General features: G+C 41.9%; 1 protein-coding gene across 1 annotated transcript in view; it reads right to left on the bottom strand.

Annotated features, from left to right (window-relative positions):
• Positions 1-18,493, bottom strand: part of LOC311033974 (neuronal acetylcholine receptor subunit alpha-7-like) — a gene marked incomplete at both ends in the record, with an annotated part of 57,763 nt that overhangs the window by 17,812 nt on the left and 21,458 nt on the right. The window contains 3 exons of the mRNA XM_084041712.1: positions 8,507-8,616; positions 9,413-9,457; positions 14,794-14,933. Coding sequence (XP_083897838.1) covers positions 8,507-8,616; positions 9,413-9,457; positions 14,794-14,933 — 295 coding nt within the window. The remainder of the gene's footprint in view (positions 1-8,506; positions 8,617-9,412; positions 9,458-14,793; positions 14,934-18,493) is intronic.

The following is an 18,493-nucleotide window of genomic DNA, read 5'->3' on the forward strand; positions in this document are numbered from 1 at the left end:
TGTGTGTGTGTGTGTGTGTGTGTGTGTGTGTGTGTGTGTGTGCATATGCACATGAATACACTGGCACACACTCATCCATAGGACACTCAGAGAGATAACCTCAATGCATCCTCATTGAAACCTAACAAAAGAACATGATTGGTGGCTACAGAGGATTTATTGATCGGCCCATTTTCTCTGTCATTCCCTTTTCTTCAGCCTGAGCAATTTACCTTTTTGCAGGGGACTTTAGTGTTGTTATTTATTTCTCTTCAGGGTGTTGGGATCAACGGCTGGTTGGCATGTTGCAGTGAGGAGATAAGGGTTGGTTAAGGCTGGGTCATAAATTGAATTATTCAAGGCTTGGCTTTATGCTAGCTTCTGTATGAGGGGCACTCTCCCACACTGGTACATGTCACAAAAGACTTATCTTGCTCTCTGTGTGTGTGTGTGTGTGTGTGTGTGTGTGTGTGTGTGTGTGTGTGTGTGTGTGTGTGTGTGTGTACAGGACATAACTAATGCACATGGACACACACACATGCCAAGATCATGACATAATATACATAACATGTACTAGATAATGCTTTGATACACGCACGCACGCACGCACGCACGCACGCACGCACGCACGCACGCACGCACGCACGCACGCACACACACACACAGGCAATAGTACACATTCCATAGACACATGACTCGACAGGTGATAGCCCTGGGAAAAGACAAACAAAGAAGTGAAAGGGCTTGTACAACACACACACACACACACACACACACACACACACACACACACACACACACACACACACACACACACACACACACACACACACACACACACACACACACACACACACACACACACACACACACACACACACACAGTGAGGAGAGGGAGCATAGCATGGTAGATGCGTGGGGCTGTGGTGAGGGGGTCACAGAGACTGGCTGGCAGAGAAGGCAGACAGACAATGGAGGTAGTGACAGGTCTCTGTGCCAAGGGACATGAGTCATGCATGCTGTCCTCTCCCTTCACTCAACACTTATAGTTGTGGTACTGATGTCTTGATCCATGCACACACACACACACACACACGCACACGCACAGGCGCACACACACACACACACACACACACACACACACACACACACACACACACACACACACACTCCTTTGCAGCATCTTCTGTCAGCACAAGTCATTTGGGCTAAGGTTAGAGGATGTTATTTGGGCTAAGGTTAGGATTCATTATTTGGTTTGTGTGTGCACAGGAACAGTAGGACTGCAAGACAGACTATTTGACTTTAATGTACTGTATTAAACCTTAAGTAAAACAGTGGCTTACATTAATTGTTGCAGTGTTGTAGATGAGAATGTGTAAATAACCAAGGAACAGAGACAGCCCATATGGGATCAGAGGTAACATGCATGGGTGAATGGTAGAGTGCTGGACTCTGGTTCTGAATGAGTGAGTGAGTACATTTTATCCACTGTTTCCAATGTGAGTTTCCCAGAACTCCATTCAGAATGGAGTGAGGTTGGAAGTTTGGCCATGGGAGACTTCCCATGCATGCAACCATCTTAAACATTATCTGTCCGGCTATCCATTTACTCCGTTGATTAGCAGTCCATTTGGCTTTTATGGGCAACTCTGTGTCTGTGCCATGACACGTCCCCGCCCGCTGACAGAATTTAAATTCAGTCTGTGGTCTCAGCTGGATGTCCTTCACGTGCCTGATCGATCCCTTGTGAAATGAGACCATTGACTTTTTCATCTAATGAGAGAGTAGGTCACTGTCTTGCACAGCTATGCAACTGCATTAGTGCAGCATCCATTCACACACACACACACACACACACACACACACACACACACACACACACACACACACACACACACACACACACACACACACACACACACACACACACACACACACACACACACACACACACACACACACACACACACACACACACACACACACACACACACACACACATTCCAGACTAGCTGGAGCCAAAACAAAGTTTACACAAGGTTCGGTCTCATCAGTGGAAAGAGGGGGGCATCATCATAAATGTCATGAGCATCAAGTGCATTGGTCCAACATTGCGTCAACTTCAATTTAAAGTCCAAAATAATGTTTCATTATTTTGCTGTGGTCACAGCAAACTTTTGGAGGAAACATCAGTCAGCGTGTTTACACACACACACACACACACACACACACACACACACACACACACACACACACACACACACACACACACTTTCTAAAAGTCAAAACAGCAAAACGGGAGATATAGGAAAACAAGCAATATGCTGCTATCATCTGAATGTTATTCTAATCACTGACTCACAGGAACGCTTTTAATTGTCTCCAGAACCCAGGGTGAGTCAACGTGATCAAACTCACAATATGAAAACATAAGAGCTATGAAAAAATGCTGGATAAGTAGAATGACTAATCCCTCACAATTGATTTGTTTAATTGTTTTTCATTTACCGCATTCCATATTGAGATGGCCTTCTCATACGTACGTCCGCGTCTAAACATCATTAACTTCATATTAGTCACAATGGCAGCCCATGAAAGAATGTACAGCAGTTTGCCTCTGCTCAGGAGCATGCTAATAAGACAGAATGCCTCCGCTATTCAACACAGCTAGGCTAGCGTGTTATAGTAGGGGCTGCTAAGTGAAAAATCGTTACGCGGCGGATAAAAGCACCAAATTTGATACAGATGTCCCTTGGGTCATCCTAAAACATCCTAGAAGGGGTGCCCAAAAAAATCTTAAACAGGAAGTGAGTTATGGACAAAATCCAAAATGGCCACCTAAACTGTTGACCGTTGACTCAAAAGACACCAAAATAATCTCCAAAAAGCATAAAATTTGGCACACATGTCCCTTGGGTCATCCTAAGACATCCTAGAAGGGGTGCCCAAAAAAGTCTTCAACAGGAAGTGAGTTATTGACAAAATTGAAAATGGCCGCCTACAGTGTTGGCGATTGGCTCAAAAAGCCTATAGAATCTCCAAAAAGCATACAATTTGGCATATATGTCCCTTGGGTCATCCTAACACATCCTAGAATGGGTGCTCAAAATAATCTGAAACAGGAAGTGAGTTATTGACTAAATTGAAAATGGCCGCCTACAGTGTGAAAGATGATGCAAGATACCTAAAGAATCTCATAAAAGCATGAAATGTGGTACAAATGTCCCTTGGGTGATCTGAACGCATCCTACAAGGGGTGCCCAAACAGGTTTTAAACAGGAATTGACCGCCTAAAGCAGTTCACACAAAAGAAAACATAAAGGGACGTCATAAAAGTGTACCATTTGGTACGTACATTGATTGCTTCTTAATATATCCTAGAAGGGGTTATTTATTTGTTTGTTTGCTTGTTTATTAAACTTTTTAGGAAGGGACCATGTTGAAGAAATTCTAAATGGCTGTTTAAACAGTTGACCATATTATGCAGACTCAATACGACAGGTTATGCAGTGCATAACCTGCCGTATTTTGTAGTCTACCTTCTGTTTTCATTTCTACATCATCTTATTTATTTTACTTTCTGCATTGTTTTTTTTTATTTTACTCTTTGAATCTTCTTTATTTATCTAACTCTCTGCATACTCTTATTTATTTTACTGTGCATCTTATCTTACTCTGCATATTCTTATTTTACTCTCTGCATCTTATTTATTTTGCACTCTACATCTTCTTGCTGGTTTTACACTCTATCTTCTCATGTATTTTCTTCTTGATCATTACTGTTTTTTTGTGATTAGTGTTTAGTAACTACATGTGTTCATGTGTGCCATTTCGCAATTACCAGCACATTGGCATAATGCTCTGCAAGGTAACCCAGCATCCCGGCATCTACACTTTCTCAAACAGAAGGGCTCAGCTTTGCAGCCACACTTGAGTTCTCTACAAACTTTGGCAGCCTCTGGCAAGTGTCCATAAAGGTGTCCACGATCAGCGACTTTAATCCATCCATATTTGTCAGGAGATGGTAGAGATTGCATAGCTTTCAGGCTTCTGGACCAAATGCCAGATTTGCAAACTGCTCGATTTGAATGTTGTAGCAGTGCAGCCCATGGGGGAGGAGTGTTTTCCATTGAGAGACTATTAAAACGTTTTTTTGGGCACCCCTTAAGATGCATTCAGATCACCCAAGGGACATTTGTACCAGATGTCATGCTTTTATGAGATTATTTTGTATGAGTGTCTTTTGCATCATCTGTCAGCACTGTACACGGCCATTTTCAATTTAGTCAATAACTCACTTCCTGTTTCAGATCATTTCAGCCACCCCTTCTAGGATGTCTTAGGATGACCCAAGGGACATGTATGCCAAATTGTATGCTTTTATGAGATTCTTTAGTTGTCTTTTTAGTCAATCGATAACACTGTAGGTGGTCATTTTAAAATTTGTCAATAACTCACTTCCTGTTTCAGATTCCTTTGGGCACCCCTTCTAGGATGTCTTAGGATGACCCAAGGGACATATGTGCCAAATTTTATGCTTTTTGGAGATTCTTTTGGTGTCTTTTGAGTCAACGGTCAACAGTTTAGGTGGCCATTTTGAATTTTGTCCATAACTCACTTCCTGTTTAAGATTTTTTTGGGCACCCCTTCTAGGATGTTTTAGGATGACCCAACGGACATCTGTATCAAATTTGGTGCTTTTATCCGCTGCGTAACGATTTGGCCATTTTTTGTGGTTAGCAGCCCCTACTATTATTGGCTGTGCCCTGCTGGCCCACTGTGTAATGGTGTGTGCTGTGCCATTAATGTGCAATACGTAAGTGTGTGTGTGTGTGTGTGTGTGTGTGTGTGTGTGTGTGTGTGTGTGCGTGCGTGCGTGCGTGCGTGCGTGCGTGCGTGCGTGCGTGCGTGCGTGCGCGCGTGCGCGCGTGCGATTGTAGATCTGCATTGTGAGCTTGTAGATCTGCATTTTTTTTGCTAATTTCTGGCTATTTTCATCTATTTACAAAGGCGTCCTAAATCTTTGACGTCTCACGTATAGTATTACAAACGTGTGTGTGTGTGTGTGTGTGTGTGTGTGTGTGTGTGTGTGTGTGTGTGTGTGTGTGTGTGTGTGTGTTTTTGTGTGTGTATGCATGTACAGTAGCAGAGCATGTGAGCATACATCCATATCACAGTAATGTCGACACAGTATAATGTCAAGGCAGGTGTGTTTGTGTTGTGTGTTTTGTGTGTGCGTGTGTGTGTGTGTGTGTGTGTGTGTGTGTGTGTGTGTGTGTGTGTATGTGTGTGTGTTTGCACTGACAATTGCATACTACTGTTCATTTTCAACCTCCCCAGGGGGCCATCTAAAACCTTCTGGCTCGGCTGTAAATAGAGACACCACCCAACCCCACCCCCACCCCCACCCACCCCACGTTTGAGCCGCCAAGCAGTGTTGCCATGTCTGCTTAATATAAGTGACTTTGGCTTGTTTTTCTGTATAGTCGCTTGTAAATATTGATAGTTGCAGGTTGTGTTTTTTGGGGGCTTGTTTCTAAAGTGTAGTTGCTTATTTGGGCTTGTTGTTAAACCAGTGGCTCTCAAAATGTTCATGGCAAGGACCCCCAGATTAATATGTGTTTGTCCACAGACCCCCCCCCCCCCCCAGTCACTTCTTTTGGGCTTGTTTTCATAAACCTGGTTGCTCATGTCTCTTACGAAATCTGGCAACACTGCCGCCAAGCTCCACAAACGTCAGCAAGGTCTCCAAAGTGTCAGACCGACACACTGGCAACATCCTCGATGTGCCCTTCCGATCATCCAAACTGACGTTTAACTTTTTTTATTGTGTCACATCACGTCACATAAGCAGCAGTTAAAAAAAAGAAGAGAAAGAGAAAAGAAAAGGCTCACCATGACTAAGCTTTCTCAGTCATGTGATGGCATGATTTCAGCAGGCAACCGAGTAGAATGGAACACAATGAAATACAATGGAGATTATAGCGACACACAGACAGAGGGAAGAGTGACGATGTTGATCCTGGGAGGAGAACAGGAGACAGACTGACAGGTGGACGGCATGATTTATAAAGAGAAAGAGTCAAGGATTGGGAGGATGAATTATATATATATATATATATATATATATATATATATATATGAGAGAGAGTAAACAGAAACGGGAAAAGGGAGGTTTGACTGACATGAGTGATGGCGTGAGAGGATGGAGGTGATGGGGAGAGGGGGAGATTTAGGGAGAGAGACGGGTGAGGGCACATAGATTAAGATGGGTAATCCCTCAAAGGCTAAAAAAAGGAGCTTTTAAAATCTGGATTAATAGGCCAAGCCTTTGCTCTGTCCCCTTGCTTGTGTGTATGTGTCTCTGTGTGTGTGTGTGTGTGTGTGTGTGTGTGTGTGTGTGTGTGTGTGTGTGTGTGTGTGTGTGTGTGTGTGTGCGTGCGTGCGTGCGTGCGTGCGTGCGTGCGTGCGTGCGTGCGTGCGTGCGTGCGTGCGTGCGTGCGTGCGTGCGTGCGTGTGCGTGTGTGTGTGTGTATGTGTCTCTGTGTGTGTGTGTGTGTGTGTGTGTGTGTGTGTGTGTGTGTGTGTGTGTGTGTGTGTGTGTGCACGCGCGTGCGTGCGCGCGCACACGTGTGTGCGTGTTTGGAGACAAGATCCATTTAATATTTTTGCTTTATGTAGATTCATGTCAGTGAAGATCAACTGTAAAACTCTCCTTTTATGCTCTTTCTCTCTTTTTATTCTCTTCTCCCGTTAATAGCTCCAGACATGTCTATATGAAATCACCACCACTTTATCTGTTCTTCAAATACCACTTTCTCTTTGTCTGCAGAACATTCAGTCCCTTCCAATTCAAGTAATGGTGCAAAAAGAATTTCCGCAACTACAAATGAAGCATCTATCATCTATCATCTATCAAGTAGTTGTTTAGCCTGAGATACTGTATACTTCATCATATGACAGTGTCACAGGAAGAAAATAGCTGATCTACAAGCGTACGAGGCGAAAGAAAACTGGCCTAGATTTCCAGTTTACTTGAGAAAGACTTAAGCCGTGAAGAACGATAGGAGAGCAGATGAGAACAAATCTGACCTGAATTCCAAAAGCACTCTCACTGAGTGAATAATATCTACTCTGAGTTTCACCTACGTTTAGTCTGTTGAGCTGTCATTTTGGCAATACGAAATGTGAATGAGTATTAAATCTAAATCTTTATATAGGTATATGAGATATTTCTTTGATGTTAGTAGATTTTCATAAAAGACGTTTATACTCCGTTGTACGATGATGTCACATACCAAGAGCACATCTACAAGCTTATGTCACATATCTGTTGAAAGCTTGTAGATTTGTCACTTGTCCGTCCAGACTACTTTCTGTTCTTTTGGCAGAGGGACACCCTTGCACGATTGAGTATAAATTATGCAAAGGGAACTATGATGTAGGATACACAGGAACAGTGCAGTGCATCCATGATAAAGTAATGGAAACCAAAAGAAGCACTACAGGAATTAGTGCTTCCTTTTGTCAACACTCTCACACAGCACATTCAACCACACATCCACACACTGCAGACTTGACTGCTACCGACTACAGTTTTTGTTTATTGCCTTCGTCAGTCAGTCAGTCAGTCAGTCAGTCAGTCTGTCTGTCTGTCTAATCCTCATTTGTCTCCCTCAGTGGGTTAACTTGCACACGACCATTGGCACATGAAGACCGTGAGGAAGCCATAAGAAATCATTTATCTGCAATGTTGTATTGCTGTTTATTGTAACTGCATGTGCAGATTGTGGTATAAAATGTAAAAATGCAGATTGTGGTATATCATGTAAAAAAAAACATGTGTTCACTGCAATTTTCAAGCAGTGGGGAACCTACATAACCTATGCAGATTATATCTAGAATCCTAACCTCTCCTCCCTGTGTGTTTATGGAATTAGTTAGTCCATCACACTAACAATCAGGTCTATGTTTTGCAGCAGTGGATTAAATACAGTACATGTAAAAGGATTAGACTGGCAAATTAAATCAAATTTGATTTCTTTTTTCGAAGCACGACATGCTGGGAGCATGGGGTTCTGATTAGTTGTAGAGAATAAGGATGTAACGACATCAGAAAATCACGCTACAATAATTATAACAAGTCAATGATTGATACGACATTTATCACAATATTAAAAAAACTCCCTTAAAACATTGCTGACAGGAGAAGCCATTTGGCACATCAGCACCCAGAATTTATACAGCATATGTGCAACAAATCTGAGTTGTCTCTCCACCACTCGAGTGGACAGTCCAGAGAGTCTCTACAGCCGTGATGGAATTTATACTTCGGCTCCAGACTCCTAAAGCCATCATTGTCGACTGCATTAAGTCTTTGGCTATAATATTCACAGATGCATCTTGTTAATCCTTCAGGCCAAATGTATATCAATGTAGGGGTCCTTGGCATGAAAAAGGTTGAAAAGCACTGGTCTAGAACCATATCACATGTAACGAACCATTGGGAGCGTGGCATTCTTACCTGTTGTAAAGAAGGATGTCGGGTGTCCAGATCTGGTCTGAGGGGAATCGCAGGTTCTGGACACCAGGGTAGTTGTCTGGATTCCAACTCAGGTAAACATCAGTCCAGTACTGAAGAAGGGGAGAAAAAATCATTACAAAACATGTAAAACATACATTATAACTAACAAAGGAACAACTATGATTATCAAATTACAGTACTTCCGTTCTGCATACACATAACTCCTGTGTTAAAGGAGGAGTTCACCCAAAAAATACTTATTTTCTATCAATTGCACACCCCATGAAGCCTTGAATTCATGGATTTATTTTTGTTTTTGTGGCATTCCTAAGCCAATAATTTGATACCCGTCTCCTACTGGCTAATGTATCCGGTAGGAGACACAAAGTAGATTATTTGTGTCTCCTACCGGATACACACCCGGTCATCAAATTATTGGCTTAGGAATGCCACAAAAACAAAAATGAATCCATGGATTCATTTTTTGAACAGCCATCTCAATGTTCGGTCTGGACTGGCTGAGTAAACAGGGACTCGTACCCCATGTATTTCCAGGATAACAGAGATAACACTCGCAGAAAGGTTGTTATTTTGAGAGCAAAATGCCCCACAATATGAATACTTTTTAATGTTTTATTTCGATGGTAACTGTTGTATAATCGCAATATTACACTCACTGTCGTGCTAATAATCACTATAACGCACACCCTCTTGTGTAATATTGCTTAATTAGTCTACTGTACCTGCACTCCCATCTCTCTCTCTCTCTCTCTCTCTCTCTCTCTCTCTCTCTCTCTCTCTCTCTCTCTCTCTCTCTCTCCTATTCTCCCCAATTTTCCTTCTCCCCTGAGTCCTCACTGTCTTTGTAATAATATGACCTGTATATTATACTGGTGGTACACTCACCAACTGCAGCCAGGCATTGGTCATCAACACTTGGTTCTTCTCATCCTGACAGCAGAGACAGAGGGAAAGAAGGATGTGAAAAGAGTGAACAACACAGTGTTGCTGCAGACAGAGGAGAATACAGCTAGACCCAGTTCATATTTTATACAGCAATACTGTCAGCTCTGATTCAGTGAAGGTGTCTTACACAGTCGGAATAGAACAATACCAGGCACTGTAAATCTGTGTAAAAACTCACTTTATGCAACCAAACATAGCTCTTACATGGGTTGAGTGGAACCATCATGCATATTTAGGCATTTAAAACATCTGCAACTAGAAAAGTGTGCTTAGTAGAGCGCAAATCTCTACCAGGAGTCATGCCCTTCCTCCCTCCGTCTCTCTGGGGTATATGTTGGGGTTCTGTGCGTGACAATGATGTACTGTATATGATAAAGGACTCTCATTACATCATTACGGTGCAATCAGAGTGATAGGCTGTATGGAATCAAATCTTTGGACAGTAAACACATTGACAAGTAATGTGGCATGTGGTCAACCCTAGGACAATAAACCTGAGATTATAATTGTATAGCCTAAAGACCATGCAATCTTAAACCAGACGTAGCAATAGCATACACGGATTGGAAGGGGCAGACTGGAAACAAAAGCCTGGGGATTTTAATTTCAACAGCCCTCATATTTGTTATTTATATATAAATATAATACGGCCAAAAGTACATCAAATAACTAATCACTCAGTCAAATAAATACAAACGAAAGATCTCCAGCATGATAGTTTGTGGGACCAGACCCCTACGGTCTGTTTTGCAAACCTCACAGTACTTTACAACATGTATCAGTGTTACAACAACATTGGTGCAGGCTGAATTGAATAAACACAAATGTCCAATGCAGAATTGGTTAATTTTTACTTCAGCAATTGATTGATTGGGTTTTGTCTACAGTGACATAGATGGTGCCGCACGCACACACACACGCATACACACCACCGCAAAACAGCCCCACCACCTCCCACTCACAATGCTCCGTTGCTCTCTTCTCCTCTCCACTTCACTTGAAAATTGTCTTTTTAGCAAAGCACCTAACGTTAATGGATCGACATGCCGAATTCTAAAGAATTTCAAGAGGTTGGTGACAGCTCTCGTTTCAACATCACTGAAGCATTAAGCCTGGTGGCTCACCTGGTAGAGCACATGATACGAGTCCTTGCCGCAGCCGGCCCAGGTTCTCCTGCCATTTCCTGTCTCTCTCCAATGTCACTATCGAATTAAGGCTTGACACCCCTCCACCCCCGCGAAAAAAAGTTTCCCAGCAAGCTAAGCTACTATCAGGGCTGAGAAAAAGGGAGAAACGAGAAACGAAAAAGAAAAGAACATGTGATCCTGTGAATGTGAACACATGGCAGATGTTTCTCGCATAATGTTTTATATCCTATGATCCATCCAGATGATCAACGGCACAGTTACTTAGTGTATGATCACAGATTACAAATCCTTGCTCGCTCCACCTGTGCATCTATGTGTGTTGTCTGTATGCTTGTGTGCATCAGAGTGCAATCATGCATGTAATTGTACTCAGTGGTGTGTCCTAAGTCCTAAGTCCACACGCACGGCACATGCGCGCGTGTGCGTTGTCGGCGAATGAAATAACCGCTCTATTGTTAAGTAGTTAATGTGTGAATTACTTCGAAACTCCAATGGCCAGCGGTGATTCTTCTCACCTCAAGACAATAGCCACACATAAGCCTGCACCTCAGATGCCACATTATCACATGAAAAAGGCTATTTGAACTGAAGTCTACATTCTTTCTGCCCTCAACCCCTCCTCCTGCGTATCAGATACGCTTCCTCGGACGGTTTCTGGATGGCTACGCTTGGCTATGAAAATGTTCTGCAGGTCCCACTACGTATATAGCGTAACACGATAGAACACACCACTGATTGTACTTGTTCAAGTGTAAACTCATGCAGCGGGGCTGACCCTCTAGCATCTCCTTCACTTACATTATTATACAATGCTGCCTAGATCCTCAAATTCTACAACGGGTGGCCTTTTAAGACTCTTAGTCTTGCTGTATTGGAGAAAATATTTGTACATTTGTAAGCAAGTCATATCAGTTCACTTCACCAATTCAAGGTCAGTGAGTATGCAAGTTCATGAGGCCTTCTATGGAAAATACATGCATTACATTGTAATCTCGCTTCTTTGTACACCTAATTAGATCCTCACACACAAACACATAACACAAGCAATCCCCATGAGACAAATTTCATCTGTTGACATGATGAAATTGTCCTTTCCTCATCCCATCGCCCACCTAAGTAAGATGATGTTAAATGACTATGCATGAGGGGGTTGGAGAGTCACTCAAAGCTGTCAGGCTCAGGCACCACAGTGACATTAGCAGAAGAGGATCTAATTAGCCAAATGACAATCAGGAAAACAATTGACCCATGAGATAAAATTAAATCATGCATTCAGCCATGTGCTGCTGTCTCTATTACCCAGAAAATTAATATATGTCTGTCTGTCTGTCTGTCTGTCTGTCAGATCAGTCTATTTCCATGTGCATGTGTGTTGAAATGCCTGAACTTGTCAGACAGTAAGTATGCAACTCCCAGCTAATCAACACTGTTTACTTTAGGGCTGATGCATGAATACAGTAAGTTTACTCCAGAGCAGTAAAATGTCAGCCGGTATACTAACCTGCTCGCAAACTCATGGTTAATAATACATCAGGGGTCTGAATCAATCCCTTGTGCTTTAATGAAAAGGGCTTTTGTCTGTGTCGGTTTTTGAACCATGCTTGGTTATTATGGCATTTTCTGTTCAAATCAAAAGAAAAGAAAAAAGGAATTGGGTAGCTGGAGTAGCAGATGAGACTTTGTCGGACCTAAACTGTGATGATTGGATTTGATAAACCACTTTCAGCCTGTTGTTCATATGTTGGATAATATGTCATTATAGGCAAAAATTGTCACATCTTCAAACATTTTCAAATATAGCGAATATAACAGATCTACAAGATCACTGCATACATTGTGAGCTTGTAGATCGTCTAGGTTAGCTAAACACAATTTACAATTTCAGCATTTAGCAGATGCTCTTTATCAAGAGCAAATTACACAAAGCAAGGTAAAAACTCAAATGCAGAGAGACAGTGTAGTGCCTCAGTAATCTAGGATCATAAGTAAACCAAGAACCTACAGTAGCATCAGTCTAAACAGTAAACAATATAATATATATTTTAAAAAAAATCTGTACATTGAAACTATAGAAACTATAGGATGCCAGGTAAACAAATGAACCTAGCATCTGTCTAAATAACATGCTATCTAAATTACATTTCAATCTTTGCACAAGACTGCATGGTCGTCAAGGCTAAAGTGCTATAAGGTGGAGTCTGAAGAAGTGAGTCTTCAGATTATGGCGGAAAACACCATCACACTTGTGCATTCTCCTCCAGCCTACGTAGAATTACACATTTTGACAGATTTCACATACGTATGCAGGCAGCATTTTCCAGCATGCACACAGACCACATTGGTATATCAAGTGTTGATTTTCACACGTCCTCCTCACAATATGATTCACATCAAATATTGATTCTTACACATCAACCCCATCCCTCTCAATACACAATACGCACATGTGCACAAACACACACACACACACACACACACACACACACACACACACACACACACACACACACACACACACACACACACACACACACACACACACACACACACACACACACACACACACACACACACACACACACACACACACAATGGAATGGTGGCAGCTGTGCTCAACCCGTCAGCCAATCAGCCATGATTAAGTCATGTTTTATCACTTTACAGCTTTGTGCCCTGGGTCTCTAAACATCTGGGCCCCACGGCAACATGGGGCCAAACAGACCACTGGAATATTCTGGATGTTATATCCTTTGATTTAAAGTAGAATGAAACTACTATGTTCAAGATAGATAGGCAGTTATACACTTAAATGATGGGTGGGAGGAAGCTCAGAGATATTCAGGCGTGTGTGTGTCATTGTCTGTCTTATTTAACTGCTGCGCCACAGTAGCAAAAAGCCCACACATGCACGCTGGCCCACAGACACGCACCTACTGAGCTGGCTATCTGATGATACACGAGAAAAGAACAGAGATCTGCAAGACCGACAGGACCCAACGGCCCCCGACTGGTGATTAGGGCCAGGCGTGGAGCATTTTCTTTAATATCAGGCCGAGCATGGGCATAATAAGACTAATTGCGCTAATTGACCCCGAGTTACGTGAATACATGTTTTCAACCATTATGCAGCTGTATTCACCAGTCAATTGAACCTCTTTCCTTTCATTGACAATGAAGGGAGAGGAGTTCAATGAGTCTGTGTTACGTTAGTAACGTTAAACTAGTTACGTTAGTGTCTGAATATCTTTGAAGCCTGTGGACGCAACGCACAGCGCTCGCAATGCAAAATAAACAGTGGATGAGGCTTGTATGTGTATCCTATACCTACACAGTTCAATGGATATTTAATTTTGGGGGATATAAAGTTTGAAAGATCATTCTTCACAGATCATTCTTCTCCAAAGAAAGCAAGGTATAGACCATAAAACTTTAAATACTTATTTGCTGCCGGATCACGTAACTTGGTTTTATTCCTGGCATGCTATTAATGCATGCTATTAATATTTGTGAGCATTGTTTTTGGTGGCATTTATGTTATTTGATGCTGGATCATGTAACTTCCTTTATTCTCTACTACTGCATGCCATGGCATGCTTATTATGTGTCTCTGTAATGGACAGTCGGGACTTTATAGCCTATTAATATGTGAGCATTTTTGTTGGTTTATTATGTTTAATACAACTACAACAAGTTCACCTCTCTATTATGGGATGTGTGTGTTCTGTCTGTGTTTGCATTCATTAGGCTGCACGAGTGAGCACCTATCAGAGAGTTGTGAGCTCGGGCTATTAAATTGTAGATCCCTTTTCGGTTGGGGACGGGCCGGGCTCAAACAGCACGTGCCAGGGCCGGGCTGGAATTTGGGGTTTGTGCAGGGCTCACAATATTGTACCATACCCCCCACACACACATACTGTAGGCTATTTATCACTATTTTTCGCTTGCACCCACGCACGCACGCACGCACGCACGCACGCACGCACGCACGCACGCACGCACGCACGCACGCACGCACGCACGCACGCACGCACGCACACACACACACACACACACACACACACACACACACACACACACACACACACACACACACACACACACACACACACACACACACACACACACACACACACACACACACACACACACACACACACACACACACTCCCTCACCACGTCTATGATCTGCAGCAGTGTGAGACCCAATTCCACCAGTATGGGTGCTGAGTCATTGACCACAGGTCTCTCCAGACGGTTGTAGTTGGCCAGAAGGTCCTTGTATAGCCTCCTCTGGTGTTCTCCTTGCAAGGAACCTGCATGGGAGAGTTGAACAAAGACAATGGGTTTCTTGTCAGACGGGGGAAAAAAGCCTTGTTCTTCTGCACTTTGAAGAGACCTTTTTCTTTTTTTCCTTATTTTTGAAAATAGTAAAGATTTGCCCTAAATAGGGACAACAGGGTTAATATGGTTAACTTCCATTTTTTAAAATTGTGTTAAATTATCAAACATACATTTCAAACAGTCTACAGTTTCCCAAAGGCTAATGCATGTCTTTAACTCAGTCTGACCAGAGGCAGGTATAAAATAAATGGTAAATGGTGCATTTGTATAGCGCTTTTATCCAAAGCGCTTTACATATATTGTGCATAACACATATACCCAATGGCGATTAAAATGAATGACTAGAGGGGTGCTATCTAAAGCAGATGCATGGATTTTCTCCCCATCCCTCTCAGCAAATCAAACCCTCTCAGGAGGCATGCTCTAGAAATAACAATAATACTGTCGGATTTAGTAATAGTTAGTTAGTTAGTTAGCTAGAATTGAAAATAACCCACAAATGATACTGTAGTTGGTTCAAATTATTTTCCTGGAATATTAAGTCCAGGACTTATATCCCTTGTGTTTGTGTTCAACACTGGCGTCATATGCATGTCTGCAATTGGCTATAGTTCAGAGTCATAGCCTGTATGCGGCTACAGTATCTCATAAACTATACTGTGATTGGCTAATTCTGGTCCATAGTGTGGCAGAATGCTTATTATCCCATAACCTGGAGGGACAATTGCTCTGCGATTATAAATTAATCAAATTACATAGTTGTCTTTGACGTATTTGAAAAATATTTGAAAATTGCACTCAATTGCATGCACAAGAACTATGACTCTAATCAGCCCAGCAGTTTGGAGATTAGCTGCTGATTTTTTTATTTTATTAATTGCTCTGCCCTATAACCAAGCCCCCAGAGTTGCTGAGAAACATTGAAGCCGCCACCCCAGTGGCCAAAGCTGGAACTGCAGGCGGGGAGAAATACATGCACGAGCAAAACATACTGAGAGATATTTATATATATATATATATAAATATAAATATGTAAACATATACATAAATACATATGCATTTACATATAAATAGGCATCTCGAGTGTATTTAATAAATATCTCGCGTTCATTCCTTGGCAACCGGGCTGCCGTAGGACGCAAAAAGGACACTAGTGCGCATGCTCATAACTCTATGGTGTGTCCAAAAACGACTCAATAATTCTACTTCCGGCAGGCTTCCGGGTGCTTCAAAACGTCACTGAGCACATTCATTGAAATGATAGCTGGGGGCGGGGCAACCCGCCCTCTACTTATATTATACCTCTATGCCTATAACATATCTTGTATCTGTAACAGGATACAGTGTTTCCTAGTTTTGTCATTACCTTGGGTAGTTAATAGTAGGAAAATAGCATTTATCTTACATACTGTACATCTGTATATATCTCAAATCCAATCCTTAAATATTGATGGTGTGCAGAAGAGTGCTAAGAATAAAGACAAATTGCAAATACTGTGTCTTGGGTTATCCTTTTGTCTACAAAGTGTATGCTGGGGACATATTCACCTTGACAATTCAATAACTAGGTATATCGACTCCTTCCTAACCTTTCACACCGTCTTTGTTGGCAATAAACTGAAGCCAGTTTCTATATTATGCCCTTAAGATTTAGACACATTAGGTGTTCCCAGTCTAGCCAAGTTGTCCTTGTTTGGCACACAGTTTTTTAGCAAGTCTTTAATCCCAAGATAAAAAAGAACAAGGTCAGCCATGGAACGGTGCATTTTTAGAAGCAAGACTATGAAGGAGAAGGATAATAAAAACAAATGTTTGTGTTCACATTTATGTACACGTTTACACATTTATGCTTGCACGTACATATATATCCATGCATATTTTTCCAGAAATATACAGAATACAGTACATCAAAAGCCAGACGTGCAAATAACTGCAACACTCGCACGCACGCACGCACGCACGCACGCACGCACGCACGCACGCACACACACACACACACACACACACACACACACACACACACACACACACACACACACACACACACACACACACACACACACACACACACACACACACACACACACACACACACACACACACACACACATCCCATCTGGGATGTGAGTTGGCACAGTCTCTTGTTCTTCAGGGTGCTTGATGATTAAGATGATGTGTTTGTTGGCCCTGTCTCTCCTCGCCACTATTGATCTCTCCACCTCACCTCAAAAACCTACTTAGCAATATCCATCCATCTGTACCAAAAGAGAAGGTGCCTTTTCCCTGAACACACACACACACACACACACACACACACACACACACACACACACACACACACACACACACACACACACACACACACACACACACACACACACACACACACACACACACACACACACACACACACACACACAGTGTATACATAAAAGTATGAAAACATTGAAACGTCCCCTAGAGTTTATGAGATGCATAATACATACAGGTAGAAAACTTCTCCAACCTTGAAATTGAAACTCTAATGCTGCGTTCAGCGAAGAAAGCAACAGGATAATTTTCAATGGAAGGCACTGACATGAAGCTACAAACTGACGCCTGACACTTGTCGTTAAGGTTGAACTGGTTTCAAACTTTTCAGTGTTCCAATGACTGTCAATCAATCATATTCTGGCCGTCATCAAGATGACAACCCAGAGAAGTCATCTCTAGGCAGTAGGTAAGTCAGCATTGGTGACATCTGATGACAGTTATTCTGTCCATAACAGTTAGGGATATACAGGGATTTTTGGTGATGAATACGAGACTCATATGCTTAAAGGTATAGATGCCAATCACGATATATGGTCTAACAAGAAAAGAATGACATACAATAGATGTCATTGTGACTGGAGAGCTAGGACATATTATCCAATGTGAGAGTGTGTGACGCGTTGTGGGCTTGTAGATCTGCGATTTACAAAAACTTTTGACAAAATGTAAAAAACGTGGAATGTTTTTGCAAACATTTTTAGACCACAAATGTTATGCTGGTCCCTGGCACTAACCTTGTGGTCGTTGGACATGGATACAGTCAGTGGAAAAAGCATTCACATTTTTTACTTTAGTAAAAGTATCAATACTAATGTAGAAAATGTAGAAATACTGTGTTAGAAGTAAATGCCCAGAATTAAAAATGTACTTGAGTAAAAGTACAAAAACATTGGTAGCTAAATGTACTTAAAGTACCAAAACTAGAAAGTAGGCTACTCATTATGCAGAATATCCCATTGCACAAGTTGTCAAATGTATGACATCTTTTGAAAATTGCAGATCTACAAGATCTGTGAGCTTGTAGATCGTCTATTTTCGAATGGACGAAATGTATATGAAGGTGAAGTGGTTAATGTAAGTTTTGTAATAATAATCGAAATCTAGGCTACAAAGGAACTAGTAACTGAAGTTGTCAAATAAAGGTAGGCCTATTGCGCACATAACAGGCCTTCACATAATGTGAATAGACCTACTGTAGTGTGCACATAACACTATAACT

Source organism: Gymnoscopelus microlampas (assembly GCF_963454915.1).
Source record: "Gymnoscopelus microlampas genome assembly, chromosome: 18".
Classification (NCBI taxonomy): domain Eukaryota; kingdom Metazoa; phylum Chordata; class Actinopteri; order Myctophiformes; family Myctophidae; genus Gymnoscopelus; species Gymnoscopelus microlampas.